General features: G+C 46.9%; 1 protein-coding gene across 1 annotated transcript in view; it reads left to right on the top strand.

Annotated features, from left to right (window-relative positions):
* The window catches only part of ACAP3 (ArfGAP with coiled-coil, ankyrin repeat and PH domains 3), a 94736-nt gene that overhangs the window by 47237 nt on the left and 24567 nt on the right, over window positions 1–22932 (top strand). The window contains exons 5-10 of the mRNA XM_049812841.1: window positions 11280–11338; window positions 14460–14643; window positions 18848–18892; window positions 19334–19429; window positions 19772–19846; window positions 21180–21191. Coding sequence (XP_049668798.1) covers window positions 11280–11338; window positions 14460–14643; window positions 18848–18892; window positions 19334–19429; window positions 19772–19846; window positions 21180–21191 — 471 coding nt within the window. The remainder of the gene's footprint in view (window positions 1–11279; window positions 11339–14459; window positions 14644–18847; window positions 18893–19333; window positions 19430–19771; window positions 19847–21179; window positions 21192–22932) is intronic.

Here is a 22932-nt window from a genome sequence, read left to right on the forward strand (position 1 = left end):
TACTGCACATGCAGCTCTCCTAGGTCCGTTAGTCATACAGCTGTACAGCAATGTTGTTGGTGGGGAGAGAGTGAATAAACCAGTGTGAGCATCAGAGAAAAGGTATATTTGTGTCAAAGCAGAGAAGGTCAACCCTGATGCTGCTCAAATTCCATTTGAAAACATAAGGCCTTTCTGCCAAGGAGCATATGTACCCCTGAGAAGCTACCCCTTCATTCCAGGGATCACATCACAGCTGCACTGATAGAGGCTGGGCTGAGGAGTGCGTGCAGCCCAGCCATGAGGAAGCAGTCCCAGCCAGAAACCTCTGGATGCAGAATGCTGTCTGCAAGCTCTGCTACGCCAGCTGTGCAGCTTCCCCTGGATCCCCGGTCTCTGCCAAAAGTGGCACTTCTGGGATTGCTGTTGCCTTAGCCAACTAATAAGCAGAAGGACCCTTCCCAGAGCTGTCAAATCCCCAGCTGATGTGGTGTAACCCTTCCCATGCACCCCACCCTCTTCAGCAGGGCTGAGCTCCCTACTACGTGTAGCCCAGGGGTTGTAAAAGGCTGTATTTCCCTACCAGCAGCTGCATGCACAAGGGGAAATGTGCTTAAATCCTGCCCCCCCCCCCCCCCCCCCCCCCCCCGCCATCCTTTGGAGAGCACCCTCCTCCCTTGGTGCACAGCAGTGTGAATCCTTCTCCAGGAAATGGCTTTGGAATGACTGCTGCATCTTGAGCCCTCTCCGACCGGCTGTTCAATTAGCTAAGTTATTTTTAGTGCCTTCTGCCGTCTCCTTTGTGTGTGCCTGTACGTGTGTGTGTATGTGTATCTTGGCTCATCCATGTCTGAGGATCTCAACTATGAAACAGTTGTCAGTGCTTACTCTAGGAATGTGGCCAGGACAGTATGTACAACTGGAACAAGTTAAAAAGAAGGGAAAATATCCCCAAAAAATCAGTTGGAAAAGCTTGTTCTATAATTTTATTGCTAGAGCACGGGGCGCGGAGATGTCCTGATTCTAGTTCAGCAAAATCCAAGCATAAAACCCGCTTGGAAGTAAATATGAACACACTGAGCTCCAGAGCCTTCCCACCTTCCTTTTAATGCACAAGGAGGAAAAAACATCAAAGCAGCCTTAGAGGACAGATGACAAAAGATAGATTTGAGTTCACAAGAGCTGGAGTCAGTGTCCTTTGCCTTTTTTTGTGCTCTTAGCCACAGGCATTTGGGCATAGTGTCTGTGGAGGATTTCAACCACAGTCAACAGGCTGCTTAGCAAACAGTTCAGGGAGCAATTCTGCGTTGTCCCTTCCCCATTCAGATCTCTTGCTGCTTGCTTTGGCTTGGTGAGAGAAAGCGAAGCAACCGAATTGGAAAGCTGTTTGAGCCTTGCGGAACCAAGTGCAGCAGTGCAGAAAGCACTCCCACCTTATGGGTTAGTTCCCAGTTAGGAGGCTGGCTTCCCTCAGGAGTTGCTTTAGTCTAAGCAGTTTCATGACCTCTTCCAGCCAGCACAGACCAGCCGTACCACAGAGAGAGGCAGTCCTGCCACCCCTCTTGCCTTCTTTCCATTTTTAACTTTTTCCAGCACCCTTGTCATCCCTCCCTAGTGCTAGCTCAGGGGGTCACACAGCTGCAGAGGGCACTGGTCTGCATCCAAACTAGCCGGGTTTTTAGCTAGTTAAAGCCATTTCACAATGCAACCACACAAACAAAGCAAACTCTTGACTGCAGTGCTAGTTTATGCTGGCTGAAAAGGTTCATGAAGCTACGGTTCAAGGCTTCCCTGAACTGTGCTCTAGAGGTGACTGCATCTCCCCATTAAGTATTTAAAAAGTTTGGGCTCCTGGCTTTGGCTGGTCATGTTGACTGCCTAAGGTGGCTTGCTGGGGCAGCTGTTTTACTGGGGATGACTTTGTATGGGAGACAGGAAAGGTTAGATGGCTCAGACAAACTGATATAGGTGATGATGACTGAGTAAGAGGTCAGTGGAGAATGGCACTGCCCTAGCAGCCCCACAGAGAGGATGTGTTTCCGTAACATGCCAGTTGCTTAGCTGAGAGGCTGATTTTGCTTGCCTCTCTAGGGAAAATGGCCTTCCAGCGTCTTGGGGAATTGGCTTCCTAGGCTTTTCTGTTCAGAAATGTAAGCTTAGTGGCTTGAAAACAAGCTTCCTACTGATGTTACAATGCTGACCTCTTGAGGCATCACTGCAGCTGCAGATGTGGGTAGCAGCACCAGCAGAAAAGGCAAAGGTCCTGCTGGCTGCCGTGTCACCTCGGAGTCAGATTCAAGGCAGGATGCTGTGCATGTGTTTGTCTTGGTGGCTGTCCTGTGTCTGGATGAATATTCCATTTTGCTTTAGGAGGCTGTCATTTCTCTCTCCTAACAATCGCGGCAGCGTGTAGGTCCACTGAATTCCTGTACTCATCTTTTCTAACAGCATTTCAGTGGTTTGATTCTCAGTTGTACTAATGCTACATTAGATATCTAAGGGATAAGGATCCCCAGCCTCAGGCATCCTAGACACAAAATTTCAGTTCATGCAGGAGGAAAACAGCTGATGAGAAATGACTGTGACTCCTCTCCATATTCCAAAAGCAAAATGCTCCACCTTTCCCTATTGACTCTAGGAGTCCTACAGTTGTCAGTTGGGCTACAAATTTAAAAGCATCAGCTCTTACCTCCAGTACTTGTAAAAGTACAGTGTTTAGGGTAATTGGCTCTTTACTAAACACAGGCAGAGCAGAGGTACAGGTCTCGGAAGTATTTAGTTCTCCGAGTACCACTGGACTTGGTGAAACTGAGGCACTTGGACACCTTTGCAGTGTTAGCTTGCACTTCTTACCCCCAACTGAAAATGAAATCTTACTACTGAAAAATTCCTTGTATCTGAGATCCTGAGAGAGTGAGGGCTCTTCCCCTCACTGTGTAAACACTTAAATATCCCAGAGCACTTCCCTCTAATAAATGTTATGGTCTGTCTCATTATTTGTACTGTTCTGTTCTATCGCTCCTCTACCTGCCAGGAGCCTTTGCCTCAACACAGAATGAGCTGATATTCTGCAGAAACTCCCCTGCCCGTTCTCTGGCAAGTGCAGTCTTTGCAGCATGGGGCACAGCTCAACTGTCTGAAGGATGCTGTATCACATTGCCTCATCAGGCGAGCTTCCATGCACTGCTTAGAGGTGCATGATCCATGACATGGAACAAGTTTCCAGCTACCTCTGTGAGACCTCTGAGCAGCGGGTAACAGACAGGGATCCCAGAGCCTTGCAACAACCTTCCTGCACAGCTCACAGGAGCCTGAGTGGCATGAACTGGAATTTTGCTCGAGGGCCTGAAGTCTCCCCTGTGACCCCTCCTCCTCACTGCATACCACACTGGAATGAATAAATTTTGACTGTGGCTTGCCAAGCTCTTCTGTACTGGAAACGCTCCTTGCTTGTCTGCAGAGAGATGCTGTGCTGTCAGCTCCAAAACCTGTGTGTGTGTTTGCCTCTTTCCTTCCTCCTTATCACCTTCCCTAAAACACAGAAGGGAGATTGAAAGGCATAGCAATCTGCCAGACCATTATATATGAGAAAACAACCTTTCCCTCTTTTTACAGAATCTGATGAATGTAAGTACATGAGTGTAACAAGGTTTCCCCACAGGTAAAGGAGCATAAAGTTGCCATCAGTTCTAGAGTGGTAGCTGATAATTAGGGGCTATTGGATTTAGACTATGATGCTAGGCAATGGTGTTTGGAATTACAGCAGTGCAGAAGCTCACTTTTTTTTTTCACGCCGTTGCCAAGGACTGTTAAACCCTAGACTTGAAGTGGATTTTTTTACCCCAGAATTCTGATTAGGTCGGAGTTCCCTGCCCTGTGTTTAATTGCAGTTCTTTCTAGTGCAGTCACGTACCTAATCAGCACTTGTGAAGGCAGGGTAGTCCTCTCTGTAGACTTTTATAGCAGACACAACTGGCTGTGCTCCATGCCAGTGTCTTGGTGCTGACTAGCTGTCCAGATTAAGAAATGTACAATTTACAGATAGTTCAAAGCTGTCAGCATCCACTTCCAAGGAACTAAGGAGGGCGAGGCTCTGGGTTATACAAGAGCAAGAGGCAGTGAATGTGGGGATGCAATAATCCCTGGCTCTGTCAAAGAATGGGAGGCAGTTTTCCCACCAGCTTATTGCCCTACACGTGCCTTGGAGGGAAGGAAGTACCAGGATCTGCAGCACAACCTTGTCACATTTACACATCAAGGCTCTTACCCATGCAGTCCCCTCTCTCTGTGTGATCAGAAAGATAAGAAAAGTGAAAGTGCTGTTGTGATAGGATTACTCTGGCTAAGCCCCTTAAGTGCATCTTCAGCAGCACCAGGTATTTTCCAGTCAGAAGATGTAACATTAACATTGCCCTCATCAGTACTACTCCAGACAGCGCTGTGTGGAGCTTCATTAAGTCCTAAGCGTTCCTGTCTGCCATAAATCAGCGTAGCTACATCACAGGAATCCTCCAGCAGGAGCAGTAGCAGCTTGCAGGGGAGATTTAGCTATGCTGGGCGAGCCAGGAAGCATTTCCTGCTGACAAGAAGAAAAGCCACCCAAGCTGGGATGAGTCAGTGAGGCAGATGGCAGATGTCCTGGGTGGAGGGTAGTGGTGGAGTTCAGGGGGAGGGAAGAAAGAAGTGAGAGTGGAGAGTGCATCCAAGCTGCCTATTCTCCGCAGGGTTGGGTGGACCACCTGCACTTTCTGACAGCACTTGGGAAGGGTCCAGGTGCATCAAGATACCACAGGAAAGGGGTATCATTTGTGGATGCAGAATTACCATCTGACAGAGGAGATGCTTTCTGTCATCACAGGGCTTCACAGTTTTTGCCATTGTGTCCTAGTGCAATGACAGTATACTAGTCCAAAAGAATTTAGTGAGCTGCTGCCCTTGAAGTTTGATACCAATCTAGCAGTTACCGTGAGCTCAGTGCTGCATTCAGAGTTTCAGAAGGACTAGGTGTTTGTCAGTTTCCAGAATATCTTAGGATGTCTGCTTTATAGTTAGGGGAGAGAATCAGCTTCATTAATATGCAAGGGGCAGGAACAACTGTCCTTTGACCTATGCACAAACTGGAGCTCTTGAGCATTTTGTGAGAGACTCAACTAAAGCTTGGTTCAGAAGTTAGGCTTAGTCTCTGTTGACATCTGACATGTGTAACAGAAGTAGTGTTGTCGGCTTGTTTTCCAGAGCACAAAGCCTCAAGTGAGCTGTGTTAGAAAAGCATCACAGATGGAATGCTGTTCATGGGTGGCATTTATCTGGTGGGCTATTGCTCAAGAGATGTAGGACCAAATCATATAGCCGGACAGGAATAAAAGTCATTTAAGCATCTCCTGCCAAACAAAGGATGCTTGAATTCTGCCTGGCCCACCAGCCCCTTAGGTTACTATATTCAGCTGCTAGAAGCTGCAATGAAAGAGGAGTAAACTGTAGGAATATGAAAATGGGGAAAAAATGTACAGTGTGCTGTCATTGTTGAGTTTTATTTTGTTATTTGAGCAGCTGCAGTGGTATTTACATGCTTTTTCCAAAGCCCTGTCAGGCACACCCTAACCTCAGCTTGGATAGAGAATATGCCGTAGAACAAGTAAGCACCCAGGTCTCCGAAAAACTCTTTGCAACTCTGCAGCAGGACAGGTAGTTGAAGAGAAGAGGAGGAGGTGGGGAGGCCAGGACAGACCGCCAAAGCCTCTGCAGTCCTAACAGTGCCATGTTTGATCAGCACAAGGGCCTTATCGGCAGAATGGGCCATCTTTGGGGAGCAGGGTGCCTGACAGGACGTCTGACATAAAGATTATGGATGACCACCTTCTGCAGGCTGGTGATGCGGGGTGGGGGGGTCACTTTTGTTCCCCAGCAGATGCTCAGAGATAGCTGACAGAACCACGTCTGGGCAGACCCATACCTGGCCAGCCAGCCGGGCTGTAGCTGCCTCCCTTCTCTCAGAGACACACTGCAGTGCTCCCACTTTGAGAGATTGCTGGTGGGACAGGATTCCTGAGACTGGATAAAAGGATCAGGCTCTGATTCCCAGGCCACCAGACAACCAACCCTCATTTAAATGCATGATAAACCAGTCCTCAGACTGTTTCTGGGGACATCAGTGGGAACGAGACCTCCAGACGGGCCATGAGGGAAATAAGCACAGAGATGTGACTCATCCAGGTCATGACTGCTGTGGCTGGGGCGGTGAATTGTCGGAGCTGGAGAAGGGAGAGCTGCCTTTGTCCGTATGTCAGGCAGCTGCAGAGGAAGCTCCACACCCTCCGTCTCCTCAGCTGGGGCCAGTTGTTGCAGGAGAATGGCTGATTGATTCACTTCGTGATCTTGATCTCATCTCAGGCTATGGCTCTCAGTGCACTAGTAGACCTTAATGGCCCTGACCAGCTTCACCTGGGGCCTCCACCCACGCCCTTGGCCCCTGGGCCCAGGCACTCCATTTAAGTTGCACCCAGGGCCTTTAGTCTTGGTTTGAGCTGTGCTGTAGGAGCATGTGTCTCCAGCTCAGCTACAGCCATACCCAGCTATGGACCCTGGTGATCCCAACTTAACAGACTGATTTTTCTAGCTTGATACTGGACCTGCCTGGAAATCTCTGGACCTGACTGTGATATGTGGACTGACTTCCCAGCTTGGACCTGGACCTGCCTCATCGCTACAAACTTACCTGATGATCTTGGCTCTAGGTTGAATCTGGCCACCATCTCTGAACCTGCCCTGCTTTCTTTGCTGTGGTGGGATGGAGCCTTGGCTGGTGAGGCCCCTGCATTACCAGCTGTATTATCCCCTCTCAGCTCCCGGTCCGATGGCCTCTGCTGCTCCCTGACAAATTCCCACCATAAATGCTGTTGCCTACTTTTAATCTCTACTCAAGCACTATTCCCATGTGCAGCTGTGATGTCCTACTTCTGAACTTCATGCATATAAGTGCTGAGAGAAGCAGTTCACAGCCAGGCAATCCTACTTCTTTTTAGCTTCTGCTTTGCTTTAGAGCCTGATGGTGTCTCCTCTTCTCCTGTAAGCTCTGCAGGGAGTCGTGGGAGTGCTGTAGCAATGGTATGCCTTTGGATCTCTGATGTCTTGTATCTTGTTTTTAGGCTTGCATTTCCAGGAATGGCATCCTGGGCCACTGAACTTGCCTTTTTGCGGGGGGGGGCACAAAATGCCGAAGCCCCGTGTCAAACACAGGTTTGGGTTTATCCCGTTGCCTTGGAAGCCCATGCTGGGGAAGTGAAAAAGCAGGATCTAGCCTTTTGCTGTTGTTAGGTGAGAGCTGCGTTAACTCCCTTCTTTCATGCTGACCCTCCTCAGGCGCAGATGTGCGTGAGTCATAGGCTGGACTTCTCGTGTCTTGGTGGAAGCTAAGAGAGAGGGTGGGGTGATATTTGGTCTGGAAAATCTTAAAGCAAATTATTTGTTCCAAGTATGTCTGGGAAAGGCGAAAAAGCCAAGGGATGATTTTATATATGAAACTCTAGCTCTTACAACTCTATTTTGCGTTGACAATTGAATGGAGGACCCACTTGAAAATATTCCCCTGGTGATCTTGTGTGGCAAAATTAATGAAGCAGCACTAAAAGTAATGCTGGTATCATAGGATGCCTCTCAGCAGAGATGCTGCTGGCAGGAACGGCATATTCATTACCTGGTGTTGCCTCACAAACCACTTGGCAATCCCTGCCCCAGGCTTCCACTGTATGAATTGTTGCAGACTGGAGTGAAGGGCACCATTGCAGTGGTGTGGAGCTCGGTGCATGAATAACAGGAGCAGAGGAGAGGAGTATTGACAGAGCAGGAGATGGAGATACGTATATATATTTATATATGTGTATATCTATGGCCTGTCTTCCTCATTTGTGCAGTTTCCCTGTTCTGATACAGACACACTTAAACTAAAATTCCACATAGAAATGTCCCTGTACCACAGGCATAGGAATACTGCTTATTTGATCACCACGAGTTCAATTCCCTCTCAGTAAACAGCTTCAGTAAGGAGCAGTTTTATGAGCTATGATTTTTTTTTAGACCTGGACTGAATGGTTAGTTAATCCTTCTTCCTAGGCAGTCTGAGAACAAGCCCATGCTGTGGCAGAAGAGCATTGCGCATAGGCCTGGAAGCGTCCTGCTGAGAGAGTGCTTCCCTGTTACAGGCAGAGACCTTCTGTAAATGCTTCACTTGCGCTGTTCAAAGCATCTGTCCTTTTTCCAGCCAGCCACTGGTGTACAGAGCCTTTCTGCCTACCACAGAAGGGCAAGGGCTGTATCCTACTTCAGGGTGATCTGTCTGGCCTGGGACCTTGCTTGGTTTGTCCTGTGTACTAAGCACTCAGCACATTTTTGCTTGCTTCTTTCAATGCGGTACCCTAGGGCACCAGCTAGGACCTGTTTTTCCAGGCAGGAATGGTAAGGTGGCTGTAGGTGCCCCACGCTAGCACTGCCTAGTGTGGTATCTGCTTGTCATCACACAACAGGGAGCAGCCTGCATTTCTGTGAAGCCTTCAATCACACTGGTTCCTATACATATCATAGATTTGTGTAGCCTGGATTTGCTATTGATCAAGCTGAAGAAGCCCCATTCCTTAGCTGTGTGGTTTGATTTTTATGTACCCTGGAATCCATTCTTCCCTGGAATGTCCCAGGGTACTTGTCTGCAGTTCTGAGTACGACATAATGTTGTCCTTTCCTTTCCCTGATCCGAAGCAAATGTGTCATCCTGGCAGAAACCAATGATGGAAACTTTCCAGCTGTAGGTGCAGGTGGGAACCAGATGGCTTTCTTGCTGCTTGCCTATCCCTGCTTGGTATCATGCGTGGAGGGAAGCATTGTCAGTGCCCAAACATCACTTGGGGAAGCTGCTGCATGGGAAAAGTTGCAGGCCAATGCTTCTTGGAGTGCTGCTGGAGAGAGCAAATGGATGCCAAGAGCAGTAAATAATTTACATTGGTAAAAACACAAAGCTGGGTGGTCTTGGGGTTTTCTTTTTCCCCCTTGCTTTGCATCTGTTCATATTTAGAGGCTGTTCATACTCAGCTAGTCCTGGCATGTTTCTTGCTTTGTCCTTGGCTGCAGCAATACACATAATGAATGTGTTTCAGGCTCTGCAGCCAATGCTGCTGCTTCTACACAGAGTGCTTTGCATTCTCTTTGGAGTAATACACCTGTGTAGTGTCAAAAGCATGACTTACTTATCTTGTAGTGGGAGATGTTAGGTAGGGGGGACATCCGTGTGAGTCTGTTGGCACTGGAAGGAAGCATCAGGAATGAACCAGAGTGTTTTTGCTAGTAGATTACTACAGGGCATGAGAAGGTTAAAGCTTGTGACCACCTCAGAGTGTGTATTGCTTGTCAGATCTCTGCAATGCATGCCAAGATCTTAGTGTCACGGACCAAGTACTGCTTAGGCTGGGAATGCAGATCATGCTACAGTTTTGTTCTTGTATGTCACTATCCTCAATTTTTAATTGGCAATTAATTAAATAATCTTCCCCAAGTCAAGTCCGTTTTGCCTGTGACGGTAACTGGTGAGTGATCTCCCTGTACTTATTTCAAACCATGAACTTTTTCATCTTATTTTCTCCCCTTGTCTTGCTGAGGAGGGGTTGTGAGAGAATGGCTTGGTGGGTACCTGGCAGCCAGACAAGGTTAACCCACCACCTCCTCACAAAAAGCTGCTGCTTTAGGCAATGCCAGCTCTTTTGCACTGTAAATGGTCTGATATAAGATGACTGTTCCCACCTCTTGGAAAAAGCTAGGAGACCCAGAGGTGCTTGCCACTTCTGGGTCTTACCTGAACTGTGTAGTGAAGCAGAGAAGGTGGCCAGAAAAGGAAAGGAGAGATGGTGGGTGGGCTGTCAAGGGAAGCTGCCCAAAAACCTCCCGCTGGAAGTCTAAGCTTGCCACAAAGAGTAGGGGGAAAAAAGCAAACTGGAAAAAGCTGTTTTAATCCCAAGGGCTTCGTACAGTCTGCTTTTTGAGAGAAGGTGCCTTGATGAAGTCCTGTGTCAGCCTCACTCTCCATGGTTGAGAACAGTCCCTCATACTCTGTGGGCTCAGGCCGCCTGCCCTGAGTGGGCTTCGGTTGCTTCAGGAGAGAAAGGCCAAATGGTGGATTGGGAAATGCTGCTCCTGGTGACTACATCCTCAGGAAGACAGACACCGTTACCGTTGTGTGTTCCAGGACCTCTCTAGGTTAAATTGGCTGCTCAGGACACAGTGTTAGGTTGGAGCAAATGAGCCAGGGTTACTCATGCCAAACGGCTGTAGTGATGCCAGACCCCAGCACTGTGATGTTTCAGGGTATCATTAAGTTTTGGGCCAGTGCCCAGGCCTTGTGTTCCTGATGGTGGAATGAAATGGGCTCCCTGTCCATTCTTTGTGGGCCACTCTTGCTAGCTGCAACGTGGCCAGTGGCTTTTCTCTGTAACCCCAGGACGATGTGTACTTCCTGCTGCAGTTGCTATGTGGTCTGGGAGCCTCTGCCCATCTGGTCCCAATTAGCCCAAATGCTGTGTCATCCCAATGCCTCTCTGAAATATGGAGTTATTTGTAATCATGCCTGTCAGAGATGGGTGGGAGGGAGCTGTGCGGACACCACTGTTCGGCATCTAACAGAGGATAGGGGGAGAACATCTCTTAAAGGAAGATGGGGAGGGCTGGAGATGAGATGGGCAGAGGGTGTGAAGTAATGGGCTTGGGACCATTATTTTTTTTTTGTGAGGGACAGACAGGTGAATAAAACTTAGACTTGTAGGATCTAAGTCTCTATACTGTATGCTTGGACCTCTCACCCATGTTTGTCAGCTTGTGGCTGGCTGTGATGTACCTTCAGCGATTGCTCCCATCTCCTTCCCTAGAGTGGTGTAGTGTTGAGGTGACAGTGCCCTCCTCTGGCAAAATGAGAAATTCAAGGCTCGGGAGAGGCAGTTCAAATTGGGGACTATGAAGGCAACTGCTCCTACAAACACTCCTCTTATGAAGGTACGTTGGTGGCACAGGTCTCTTTGGGATATTCAGAGCCCTGGCACAGGCTGTGGAACCTGCAGTGCAGGAATTCTGCACTTGTAGGGAGTGCTCCAGCTACAGAAAAAAGTTATCCATTATGACAGCCATCAAGTAATGGACACCACTAAGCCCTGGAGTAATGCTGAGTCCGTCACATTGAAGGTCCTAGAGACCATTCATGGATTTTCTGACTCCTCGCTGCTTCCATGTTGCAAAATATTTTATATTCTTTTTCCTCTCTTTTCTTTCAGATCCTGTTTGACCAGGCTCAGAGGTCAGTCCGGCAGCAGCTGCACAATTTTGTGAAAGAGTGAGTACTTGTCTTATCAGTTTGGTCTTCAGCTTCTTGAACTTCCATTGCACCTGTCCTCTGTGCACTGGAAACAGAACTGCAACCTCCACACAACTACTGAAGGCTCTGCTTGGAGCAGAAGAGACACTGAAGGACAGAGGAAAGGATTTGGTTTGTGTGACAGCTGTTGCTGTCACCTTGCTACACTATCATTTGGTTGCCGTGTGTCAACCAGATGTCTTTGTCCTGTTCCCAGCTCATAGTTAAAGCTAGACATGAGGCATACTTCCAGATCAGAGCATCATCCTGAAGTCTGGTAAAGTTCATCTGCAGAGCCCATCTTTGCTGCTTCTCGCTGATCCTCTAAGTCAAACACATCCCAGAGTTCAGATCCCTGCAGAGCAGGGCCAGGTCTGCATCTTATGTTATCTTATATTCAATGCAGAGTTTCCTTAGTGGTTTAAACCAGTGCATGCTTGCAGCAGGAAGGAACTTTGCTGCCAAATGACTTTGGGGTCCAGCAGAATCATTGTGTTCTTAGCTCCCTACGCAGCACGCTTAGTCACTCAAAATTACAGCAGCCCTGCTCTTCCTGGAGTAACCTGAGTGTCTGCCTGGAAGGTGGCAGACAAGAGGGTCCTTCTTGGTGTGGAGGGAGCAGTTAATCATCGCTGTGCCTTCAGCTTGGAGCCTGACCACTGGTTCAGAGTTCTTTGCTAATGGAAATCAAGTTTACAATGCCTTGCTGTAAGCAATGCAGAATATTGCATATTAAGGATGTTAACTTGCACATGGCAGGCCTGAGGTGCAGAAGAGCTGGGCCCAGAAAGTTAATTGCATGGGGACAGTCTGTACCTTTGATCAAGGCTCTGGGCAGGCTGTCCCTGCCATTGCTGCATTAACATGTTTCCTCTGAGAGCCTCTTTTTCCCCAGGGCAGGTACCTGGTGCAGCATGGGATCCCATGTCAGCTGAATATAGGTCAGAGAGGCAACTGAGGCCTTCAGCTAAGTAGGAGCTGGTTGCCATGGGAACTGGTAATTGACTGTGAATCCCTCAGCAGCTGTGTGGTTTGATGGAGGGAGGGGGTCCCTAGCTGACCCCCCCATTCCTCATCCCTGTCTTCTTGCCTAGCACTCACCCTACCCCCACTTTGTCTATAATCATTTCTCTGATGAGCTCAGATAATCTGCTTAAAGCTGGCAGTTGGAAGGGTGAATTTCACCCTCAGTTTGGGTCTGTCATCCTTTCAGCATCTTTGCAACTTACTCTTTTTTTGCACTTGTACTGCTCAACCTCTGCACTTGCAGGCCGTGGTGCTTTGATCTTTGCATTGCTCCTGCCCTTGGTTGGAAAATAATTTCTACATTTGGGACCATTTTGAATAATCTACCTAAGGCCAATCTGCAACTTCCTGGCTGATGATGGGAACAAAGGAACAATGGAAACTGTGCCCTTGTGTGGTGATTCATATATATCCGAGAGGGCAATATTTAGTCTCTAACCTGCCTTCCCTGTCCCCGAGGCCTGAAGGTCTTTGCCTGGTTGGTTTATGTGGTACACGCAGCTCGCCCTGCCCATGCTGTCAGTAGCCAAATGCTCTGTGACTGCCTTAGCATCTTACCAAGCCACAGATGTTGCTGAGTAGGAGGGTTTTATTAGCTAAGTCTTGAGGCTACAGTCATGTTGCTGCAGTCTGGCTTAGAGCTAGCTGAGAATTTCCAGCAGTATCACATGCCTCCAAACTCCTGTTCCTTTCCACTGGGGATATGCACAGATGAGGAAGCCATTCGCTCCAAAGCTGGATCAAAAGCTTTGTAAAATCCCCGCAGCCTTTGCTGCAAGTGACCCAAAAATGCAAGAAGTGACCCTGTTATTTTCCTGTGAATGGAGCTAGATGGCCATGTAACTCAGCAGCCCTGAGCACTGAGGGTGGTGTGAAGAAGCAACAACCACCACAACAGTAATCCAGTGACCTCTGTTTTCTTTTATTCTTGCTGTACCTGCCCACGGTAGATTCTCTTGGCCAGAGGCTGATCCAGACATAAGTATATGCAACTTCAAACAGTTTGCCACAGGGCAGAGTTCACTATTTACTGTCTGTCATGTTCAACTGAGGTTCTTCATCTTCCCTAGGGCAAAGAATAAGTGGATGCTACTTATTTACTAACAGTTTCTAACTACTTTAAGTTATGACAATTTATAATTGAGGTAAACAGAGCTCACCTGGACAGAAAATAAGTGTTTGTGTTACAGCTGCTGTAAGTCAGTATTGCTGCTTTCAACTCCTGAGAAGCCAGGGCTACTTGTAAGAGCTGATCTTCAGGAATTGCTGTCTTCACTTCTTTGTGGTCATGCAGCTCAGATCAAGTCCTGCCTGAATGGTACCTGCTAGTTAATTAAAAAACCAACCAAACTAACTCAAAAAACCCTGCCTGTTGCTATGTCTTTATAGCCTCCTACCTTCCCCTGCAGAGCAAACCCCGATCCCATGTGAGGTCTCTAGGTGTAAATAAAACTCAAAGTTCATATTATGGATCATGTATTTCTGAATGCAACTGTTAATAAATGTGCCTATTATAAAAGTGGAACAGAATATTCAAATGTCTGGATTTTACAGTCAGACAAGACAGAATCAGCTAGAGATGTGACTAGTCAGCTAGGCCTGACTCCCCTAGTTGAATGTCTTGTCCTGAGTTTGAAAAGTAGCTGATTTTATTCTTTTCACAAAGTGAAATATGAAGCATGTGTTTTCACAGGTAGGTTTTGAAATGGTCTGCTCACTGCTTTTTCTGAGGATTATTGTGGACTATCTTTAGGGCTGGATGCCATCTGGCCTGGCTTTCTGGATGTTGTCCTTGGAGGATTTCGTTAAGGCTTTGAAAGCAGTATGTAAGGTCCAATATCTTTCCTTGCCAACTGTCTCTAAAGAAGGACTGTCTAGAGCTTAATCTGGAGTCAGTCCACCCGGACATGGTGGAGCTTGGTGGGATGCGTTAGGATCCTAATGGCATGTGGAGCGGGATCTCTGAGTGATGGTGGTGTACCTGGTTGCACCTCTCCCCACTCTGCTGGTATTAGCAATATTCTGGCTGCTTTGCAACAATGATTCTCACCATCTCATCTTCTCTGGGTTCCAGTGATGTCCGGAAGTTCAAGGAAACCAAGAAGCAGTTTGACAAGGTGCGAGAGGACATGGAGATTTCGCTGGTGAAGAATGCTCAGGCACCTCGGCACAAGCCCCATGAAGTGGAGGAGGCAACAGGCACCTTGACCATAACCAGAAAGTGTTTCCGGCACCTGGCCCTAGACTACGTGTTGCAGGTTGGTGTCTGTGCCACCAGCTCTGACTGGATTTCCCAGTACAGAACAAGACATCACAGGCAAATTGCTAAATAATCTACTGTAGGGAATGAAGAAGTTGAGGGGTGAGAGAGGGCAGGTGGGATCTTACAGTTGGGTTCAAAAGGGTACTGGATTACTAAGCCATTGGATGTTTTGCACTCTGCTGCCTGATGCAGTGAGTCCTTAGATCTAGTGTGTGATGGAGCATGAAACCAACCAAGGTTTGCTCTAGTTCCAGGCCCTGGTTTAGTTGAACCACTATGAACCCATGTATGGCTTAGCAAAGCCCTGCAGTAGGTCCTAGGGTTCTTTGAGCTGCTTTTTGGCATAATCCAGCCTGTCTATAGAAAAGAGTAGGCTGTGCTGGCATGAGAGGACCTTCACTGGTGGGGCTATGACTTCTGTAGCTGATCACATCCGCCTGAAACAGTCACAGGATGTCAGTATAACTGGTGTAAGAGAGGGGAGGCTCTTCCCCAAATCCTTAGCTGCTTTGATCTTTATAACTCTCCAGAGAGTCTGGCAAAGCAGTGTTATGAAACTACTGAAAGTGAGGAACTGAACACCACACTGTCAAGTGTTCTTTTGCAAATCATTATCTGCTCCTACATGTAGAACATGTTCTTAAGGGTAAATGGCTGGATCTGTGTGCACATGTAATCGTCCATGTGTGTGTACCTGTGTTTATGCTTGAAACTCCAGGTGGATGTGTGTGCATGTGTAAATATGCATCTGTGTGGATGTATGTGGGTATGTATATGTATGTGCACAGCGCATGCCTGCATATGTTGCAACAGTCACAATTCCAGTTGAATACAATGCAAAAAAGTTTTTGGAGTTATGCAGCACTGGAACAGGGACCCAAACAGATTCACAGTCAATGGCACCAGGCTCTGAGCAACTTCGTCTAACTTTGAAGTCAGTCTTGCTTTGCCCAGGCAATTGGACAGATAATGTCAGGAGGTCCCTTCCAACCTGTATTATGTTATGAGTCTGTGTGGGAATGTGTGCTTACTTACGTTTATGCCTTCGTGTGGCACTGACATCACTCTTCATGTCTAAGACATGTTCTCCTTCCTAGAAATGCTACAGTGTACTTGAGCAGGGAAGTCTTAATCTTTTTTTTTCAGTAAGAGAAATTAAACATACTGCCTTAGACTGAATTTCTCTTCCCAGTGGGAGATTTTCTGCAGGAGCACTCACTTACTGCACCCAGAATGGTCAAGGATTTTTCTCTGAATCATTCATAGGCTTTATGTCAGGTCTCTCCTTTCAGGCAGTGGGTGTATTAAGCAAATTCAGTGTTAATATTGATCCACGTGTGTCTCCACTAGCTGTCACTCCTGCAGCACTGAACTAAGACCATCTGCCAACACGTTCTGTCTGATCACGAGGTAGTCTCTGATGTCACATGCTCTGGCAGCTGTGGACAGAAAGACAATGCTTTCCATTTAAAGTATAAATCATGCATGTCATTGATCCTCCTTTAGGATTGCATTTTTTTGCATCTAGGATTTAGACGTGAATGGAACTGTATTTGCCGGTAAGGTCACACTATAGTAAGCTCCCTCCATTTCTCCCACTGACAAAGAGTGAGACTTCCTTTAATGTGCTGATCCAATATTGGGGGAGGTTTCCCTGTTGGTCCACTGCATGGTACCAGTCTAAATACATCAGTTTTGAAATGCATAGATATTAACTTGTCCAGGCATCCTTTGGTATTTAATTAAGGATATAGTGAGGAGACTTATCATGTTACTCTTTTATATCTGAAAGGAGATCTTTTCCTGACCTTAAATGTCCACACAACTGAAGGGCACCACTCATAATGAATTAAAACTATATCCTAGTTGCATTAAGTTAAGCTCTCCCACCACAAATCCCAACTTGGATACCTGGGAAAAGAGACAACTTGGCTGACAGTAAAAATCAAGTCCCAGAATTTGCCATGGTGGAATCGGCTATGGAGGGCAGTGTATTGGCAGAAAAGTCCTAGTTGGTCCCCAGGCAAATGCTACATGCAGAAAATCTTCCAACCAGCACCCTCTGTTTTCTCTCCAGCCTCCAGAGAGACAGACCCTGTTTTGTGGATCTGTTGCACATTTTGCATCTTGCAGAACTCATCTTCATCATCTTTGACTTTGACCATGCCAATTTCAGGCCTGTTGACAAACTTGAAGGATTACTTGCACACCTTGAAGAGAGCCAAAAGGATCAGGACCCAGTAAAGCACAGTTCAGGGCAAGACTTTTCACTGTAATGTAGCACATTTCCATTATTATAGTGGCTGGTTTATGGCTATAAATGGCCAGGAGGAGTTACTGCTGTGGAGTAAACTATCTGTTGATACAAAGCACGGTTACTAGTTCCAGTCGTTTTTTTTTTTTTACCTAGTACACTGGATGTGGAAAAGAGGGATCTAGGAGGCTGGGGATATACCTGAATTACTTTGTCTTCCCTCCTGTATTGCTGGAGCTGATGACCAGGTTGCCTAGTACAGAATCTGGAGGCTGATCTTGGTATGCCTCACGGATACTGTTCCAAGCAAAACTGTGGCAAGCACCAGTAAGCTGCCCTTCAGTAACTTTTATCTAGTTTTGGGTTCAGTTACTGCAAGCATTGTGCTTCTAAACAAACTAATGCGGCATTTATAAGCGAGTTATTAACACACTGGAACAAATTTTCTGTCATGGTAACACATTATTTATGACACTGACAGCTGAAGCCCCATTGAAACCTTCTGTTACATTTGACAGTTTCTTTAGTGCTAACTGCAGCACTTGTATGACTTCCCAGCATAGCTCGTGGGGTCTGTGGGCAAGCTAATAGGTAACTATGTGCTATTCATTTTTTACTTTTGAAGTTATATTCTCCTGGGTCAGTTCTTGGCCTCTTGCATTTTTTTAATTGTTTTTAAATCTCAAGGATATTTTTCACTTCTAGATCCATGGCCTAGTATCAGAGAAACATACTAGGTCTCACAGAGTTTGCCTTTGTCCCCAGTTAAAGGAGATGTGCAATAGTTTTATCTTCGTTTCTGAGGATGCTGATGGTGTAGTCTCACTGTTAGAGTGATGAACATTAGAAACAGACACTATCTTTCTTGTTATTCCTACATACCTCATAGTCCTAGGTTATTCCAGTCTTCCTATTCATTTTAGCGTGAAGATTGCTGTTCACTCCAAAACATGCTGTAACTGTGCAATTGCATGGAGTAGGGGTTAGCACTCATTTTCCCAGTGTCATAGGACAATACTGGAAAGAGAGAGAAAGAATCGGGACATAGCACCTTGCTGTATTGTGCCCAAGGTTTTTTATGGCAGGGATTTTAGGTGGGACTCTCCTGATCAAAGATGCAGGCAGTGAACTCTCAGATGTCAAAGATGAACTTCTACAGCCACTTTGCTAAGCACCTGCTGGAGGACTTGAGGAATAGCCAGACTTTCCTATCCTTACAGTAAATACTCCAAACTGGTTCTTTTGCAGTAGCAGGGTGTGTTTCCAAAGCAATGCTATCTTGCCATTGCAAGAGGTATTGCAATTCTTCCCTGTCCAGGGAGGAGGAGGTGTAAGCCTGAATGTGCTGGAAGGTCTTTTCTTCCATCCCAGGAGCCTAAGCACATCAGGGCTGGCACAGGAAATACTGAGCTGCTGCTGCTTCTGTGTGGAAGGGGTGTGATGGTCTCTAGGGCAGGCAGTCAACCATGCACTTTTCCCCAAGAAAAATGGGTATACACACTGAGAACTTAGCCCTCCCACAGGTACCACAGTTTCCTGGCTGACTTCACTACAATTACTGAAAAAACCCCAACACTACACTAGTACCTCTCAGCCTGCTAAGAGAAATCAAAGCAGTGACCTGATAGATTAAACATCTGCTTCATATGATACCAAATTGCACTCTGGTGTCACTGTTTGTTGTCAGCCTATGTACAGCCGTACATCTAGCAGTGACCTTAATTAGTAGCAACCCAGGTCAGAAAATACATCTATGCTCTTTCTTTTTTTATTCCACCTTGAGCTCACCAGAACTGTTTTCTCAGAAACTAACTTTCTGGAACTGTCCTTGAATAGTTTGTGGTTTGCTGCTAGGGGTATAGCAGCAAGTTGTTTGTACGTAGATCTCTATGCTGGACTGCTTAATGCTGCTGATGCTGAGAGTATTATCTCGATTCCTTTGCAGATCAACGTCCTGCAGGCCAAGAAGAAGTTTGAAATACTGGATGCGGTAAGGGCTCTCTGTGTTTTCCTGTGGCTGCTCTCACTGACTCAATGAAAGGCAGCCCTCTCCATTTCAGGTTGCATGGGTCGACATACTGACTCCTCGGTCTGCCCTGGAGATACTGTCTGAGACTGCTCTGGGGGCTGCAGGTATGCTAACAAGAGGGGAGAATGAAGGACCAGCAAGATACTCCACAGGCCAGAACCGGAGGGGACTTTCAGGGGTGAAGGACACTGCTTTGTGCTCACAACAGGGGTTACCTGATGGTGTGGAAGGATTTGTGAGAGGAAGAAAGAAGAGGGAGAGGCATCTAGTGGATAGATTGCTTTGGGAAGGGAAAGGGTTAGACCTTGAAGAGACTTGTTTGTGGGTAATAAGGAATAAGGACTTTTCACACTCACTTTGTCCCAGAACCTGTTCTGACCTTGCTGTTGTTTTCCTCCCCAGATGCTGTCCTTCATGCATGCCCAGTACACCTTTTTCCAGCAGGGCTACAGTCTTCTCCATGAACTAGATCCCTACATGAAGAAACTAGCCACAGAGGTGAGGAGACAGGGAATATGGTTGACTCGATCTACTTGTTTGTACCCCTTCACCCTGAAAGGAGATCCTCCTTCCTATTCAGCTGCCATACTTGGTAATCGGGGAGCGGTCAGAGCATCATGCTTGTTGGATGTTGGATGAGCCATGCTGCAGTACGGGGTGACAGCCAAGAGCTATGGTTACTTTCAGTGCACACCCAAACACAGCCCTTTTCTGCTCTTGTGGGGACTTCCGATCTTAGGTAGGGCGGGTGTAATCCCAGAGCAGGGAAGCAGAGATGGACAGTGGCTCCTAAACCTCCTTCCTGAGTTTTATACTTGCTGTTCTTCTCCCTGCCTTTAGCTGGACCAACTGGTGATTGATTCTGCAGTGGAGAAGAGGGAGATGGAGCACAAGCATGCACTGATACAGCAGAGGGTAAGTCCTGGGGCTGCAGCTTTGTGCAAGCAGCACTTCTCTCCATCAGTATGGTTGCCCGGATCACAGCGGCAACTGCCATCTGATGAGGCACCTTGCCGGGTTAGTCTTCCACAGCTTGGAGCAGTAGCAGCAGAAGTTACCGAGGTGAAAGTAATAACCTTGTGGATGCTGGGAGGTCTAGCTGGTAGGTAGGCCTGATCAAATGCAGGGCATTCAGCTACTGATACATCTGAGTACACAAGGGAGAGGGACATGGGGAGGACCCCGTGGGTCAGGGCACCTAGATTGTTGTCCTAGCTCTGCAGCTGACCTGCTCTGCTTCTGAGCAAGCCTTCCTTCTATGCTTTGTCTCCCTCTTTGCTACTGAGGATGTGGGAGGATTTAAAGTTTCATGTTCTGTAAATGGCTCTGAGATAAAAGAGTGAATGTAGTTTGCAATTGCCTCTGAAAACAACTTGACTGCATAGGAGAGCTGCTTTTCGGGAGAGGTTAGAGCACTTCCCTCCCACCCTTTTTTTTTAATTCTCTTCTCTCCCCTCCCCTCCCCATCTCGCATTGTTCCTCTGGCTGAGCAAGCTAGCTTTTATCTGGCAAGCCCTGTGATCTCCAGCTACTGCAGTATTAGCGTGTCCCTTCTGACACTTCTCCCTGCCTCTCACTGCCTTGCCCCGTCGTGAGGCAGCAATATGGCAGCATGCCTGAGTGCCCAACCCAACCAGATGGCCAGAGTCCCTGCTTAAGTCATCCAGCAGACGAATGAGTGGATGCACTGCTTTGGTACCCATAGACAAGACTTGCTGCAGGGCCTTTTCTTCATTCATAGGGAGCTCACACTGCGCTGAAGTGATGTTAATGGGTCACGGGGGAGAGAGAGCAGGACTCCACGCTGCTATTGAGGAGTGTGCTGCAGTGAACTCCTTTCATGCAAGTCTGCTCCAAACTGCAGTTCAGATGATTCTTGCTTAGCTCCCATGATGTGTCATGGCTACAGCCTTGAGCAGCATAACTTTGGAAAGGTCCATGGGGACCCAAGCAATAGAGTTGCTGTGGCTGAGCAAGCTGTTGTTTTCAGCTGAGCTATGGTAACCCACTAGGTGTGTCTTCTCACCTGCTGTAATTGGGAGTAACCACCATGAATGGGCAAGATAATAGGATTTATTATCAAACAAGTCTGAGCCTTCAGTAAGGAAGCATCTTTGGTTAATGTGGGCTCTGATTTTCCAGACCATTCATCTGGGAATGATTCCAAATCCGAGGCTTATAGAAACATCAACTAATTTTTTTTTTCTTTTCCTTCTCTTCTTCATGGATTGCTGACCTGCCCCTGCAGACCCTCCTGCAGGTGAGTACCCACGTGTATTTCCTTCTTCTGACATCTTCATTTCTCAGAATTAGCACCTTGCTGCTCTGGATATTTACTCAGTCCTGCCTTTGAAAACAAAACAAAGAAACCTTGCCATAGCATTAGTGCTGTAACCTGAACACTGGAGATGTAATTTTAAAGGCCAGGTTCAAGTGAGTTTAGTTTCATCCTTATCAAAGTTGCTTTCAGTCCTGTGCTAAAATAAGATTTCGGTTCCCTCTACTCTGTATGGTGGTCAGTCTTGACTCAGAGTTCAGTATTGCAGTGGCAGCAGTACTTGGCTGGCACTTAATGTGTGTTTGGTGCCTGGGAGCCTTTGAGGACCATGGATCTGGTGGGAAGTGAATTGGATGCACAGGCTCCTAACAGAGGGCGTTGGTGGACTTTCAATACGCACACGCACTCTCTCAAACAAAAACTGTCATGCTGTGTGGACACAGTAAGAGGGGATTTCAGAGAGCCCTGAGGAATAGCTGTTCATGAACCAAGCCCTGAGTAGGAATCGCTAAGGAGTCCATATCTGGCAGGCACTTGTGTGGATCAATACTTCTCAATAGGAGGAATCTAAGTGGCTGTTGTTTTCTTGCTAATGCTCTCTCTCAAAAGTGTCATAACCCATGAAATGGAAACGTAACCAGATTTGAAAGCAGAATGACAGACATTCCCTGTGAATCGGCCTGTGCATATGCTCCCTTTGATTAAGTGTTCTGAGGGAGGGGTAAATCCATTTGTGAACTCTCAGCTCCCCTGGGACTCCGCTGGAGTGATGACTTCATTCAAGGGAACATGGAAAATCTCTCTAGCGCAGTGCATTTCAGTTAAATCTCTTTATGTGGCTTTGCTGACTGGACTAGCAGGGAATGAAGCAGAGGTCAGGTTCCAAGAGGGAGAAGGAGCAATTACTCTTCATCAGGATACATGTGCATAGAGCTGTGTCTCTCTGTGTGCATCAGCTTGTAAGAGAGCTGAACATTCCTACTGCAATTTAGGATTTAAAGCTTCCTGCCTGGAAATGTTATGAGACTGCTTTTCAGCTACTCTGAGACAGTGTTGCTCCTCCCTTTGCAATGGAGCATGGCACTCTGCATCTGGTGAGCATCTCGCTGCCTCCAAAGGGAGCAAAACATGTCTTTGAATACATGTCTTCATGTTGAGCCCAGAATACCCTCTGGTCTCTGGAAAAATTTGGAGATTTAGTTGTGCTTAATTAGAGAGTGGTGGCAGAAGTATCCTATTTTCCTCAACACAGTGTCTTGCCAAACAGCCTGTTAAGGCATGACAAAAAGGGAGGAAATCCAGTTTAAATAATACATTTTGAAGTGTTCTTGGGGTGGGGGAGCTGTGCAGATTCTGAAGATGGGAATTTAATTGTCTTTGGGCAGCTTTGTGAGGCATGGAGGGCAGCCTTCGAAGAGCCAAGTTAATAAGGAAGTGGTCTGTGGCATTTTGTTTCATTATTGTTTTAATTAAAATAAATCTGGTAGGAGAGAAAAACTCAGTGCAAATCTTGACTGTTTTCTTTAATACTGTAATTTAGGTGCCTCTTCCCTGTGCCACCCTTTCCCCATCTTCCCTCACGGAACATCTGCTGCCTTTGAGGCAGATTTCTAGGGCAGTTATTTCAAGCTGTCATTTTAACTGCTGCCCTTTCTGCCTTCCCAGCTCCCAAACCTTAAAGATCTCCATTTGCAGCTTCACACTTTGTATGAAAAATAATGCT

This window comes from Accipiter gentilis, chromosome 1 (genome assembly GCF_929443795.1).
Source record: "Accipiter gentilis chromosome 1, bAccGen1.1, whole genome shotgun sequence".
In the NCBI taxonomy this organism is placed as follows: Eukaryota; Metazoa; Chordata; class Aves; order Accipitriformes; family Accipitridae; genus Astur; species Astur gentilis.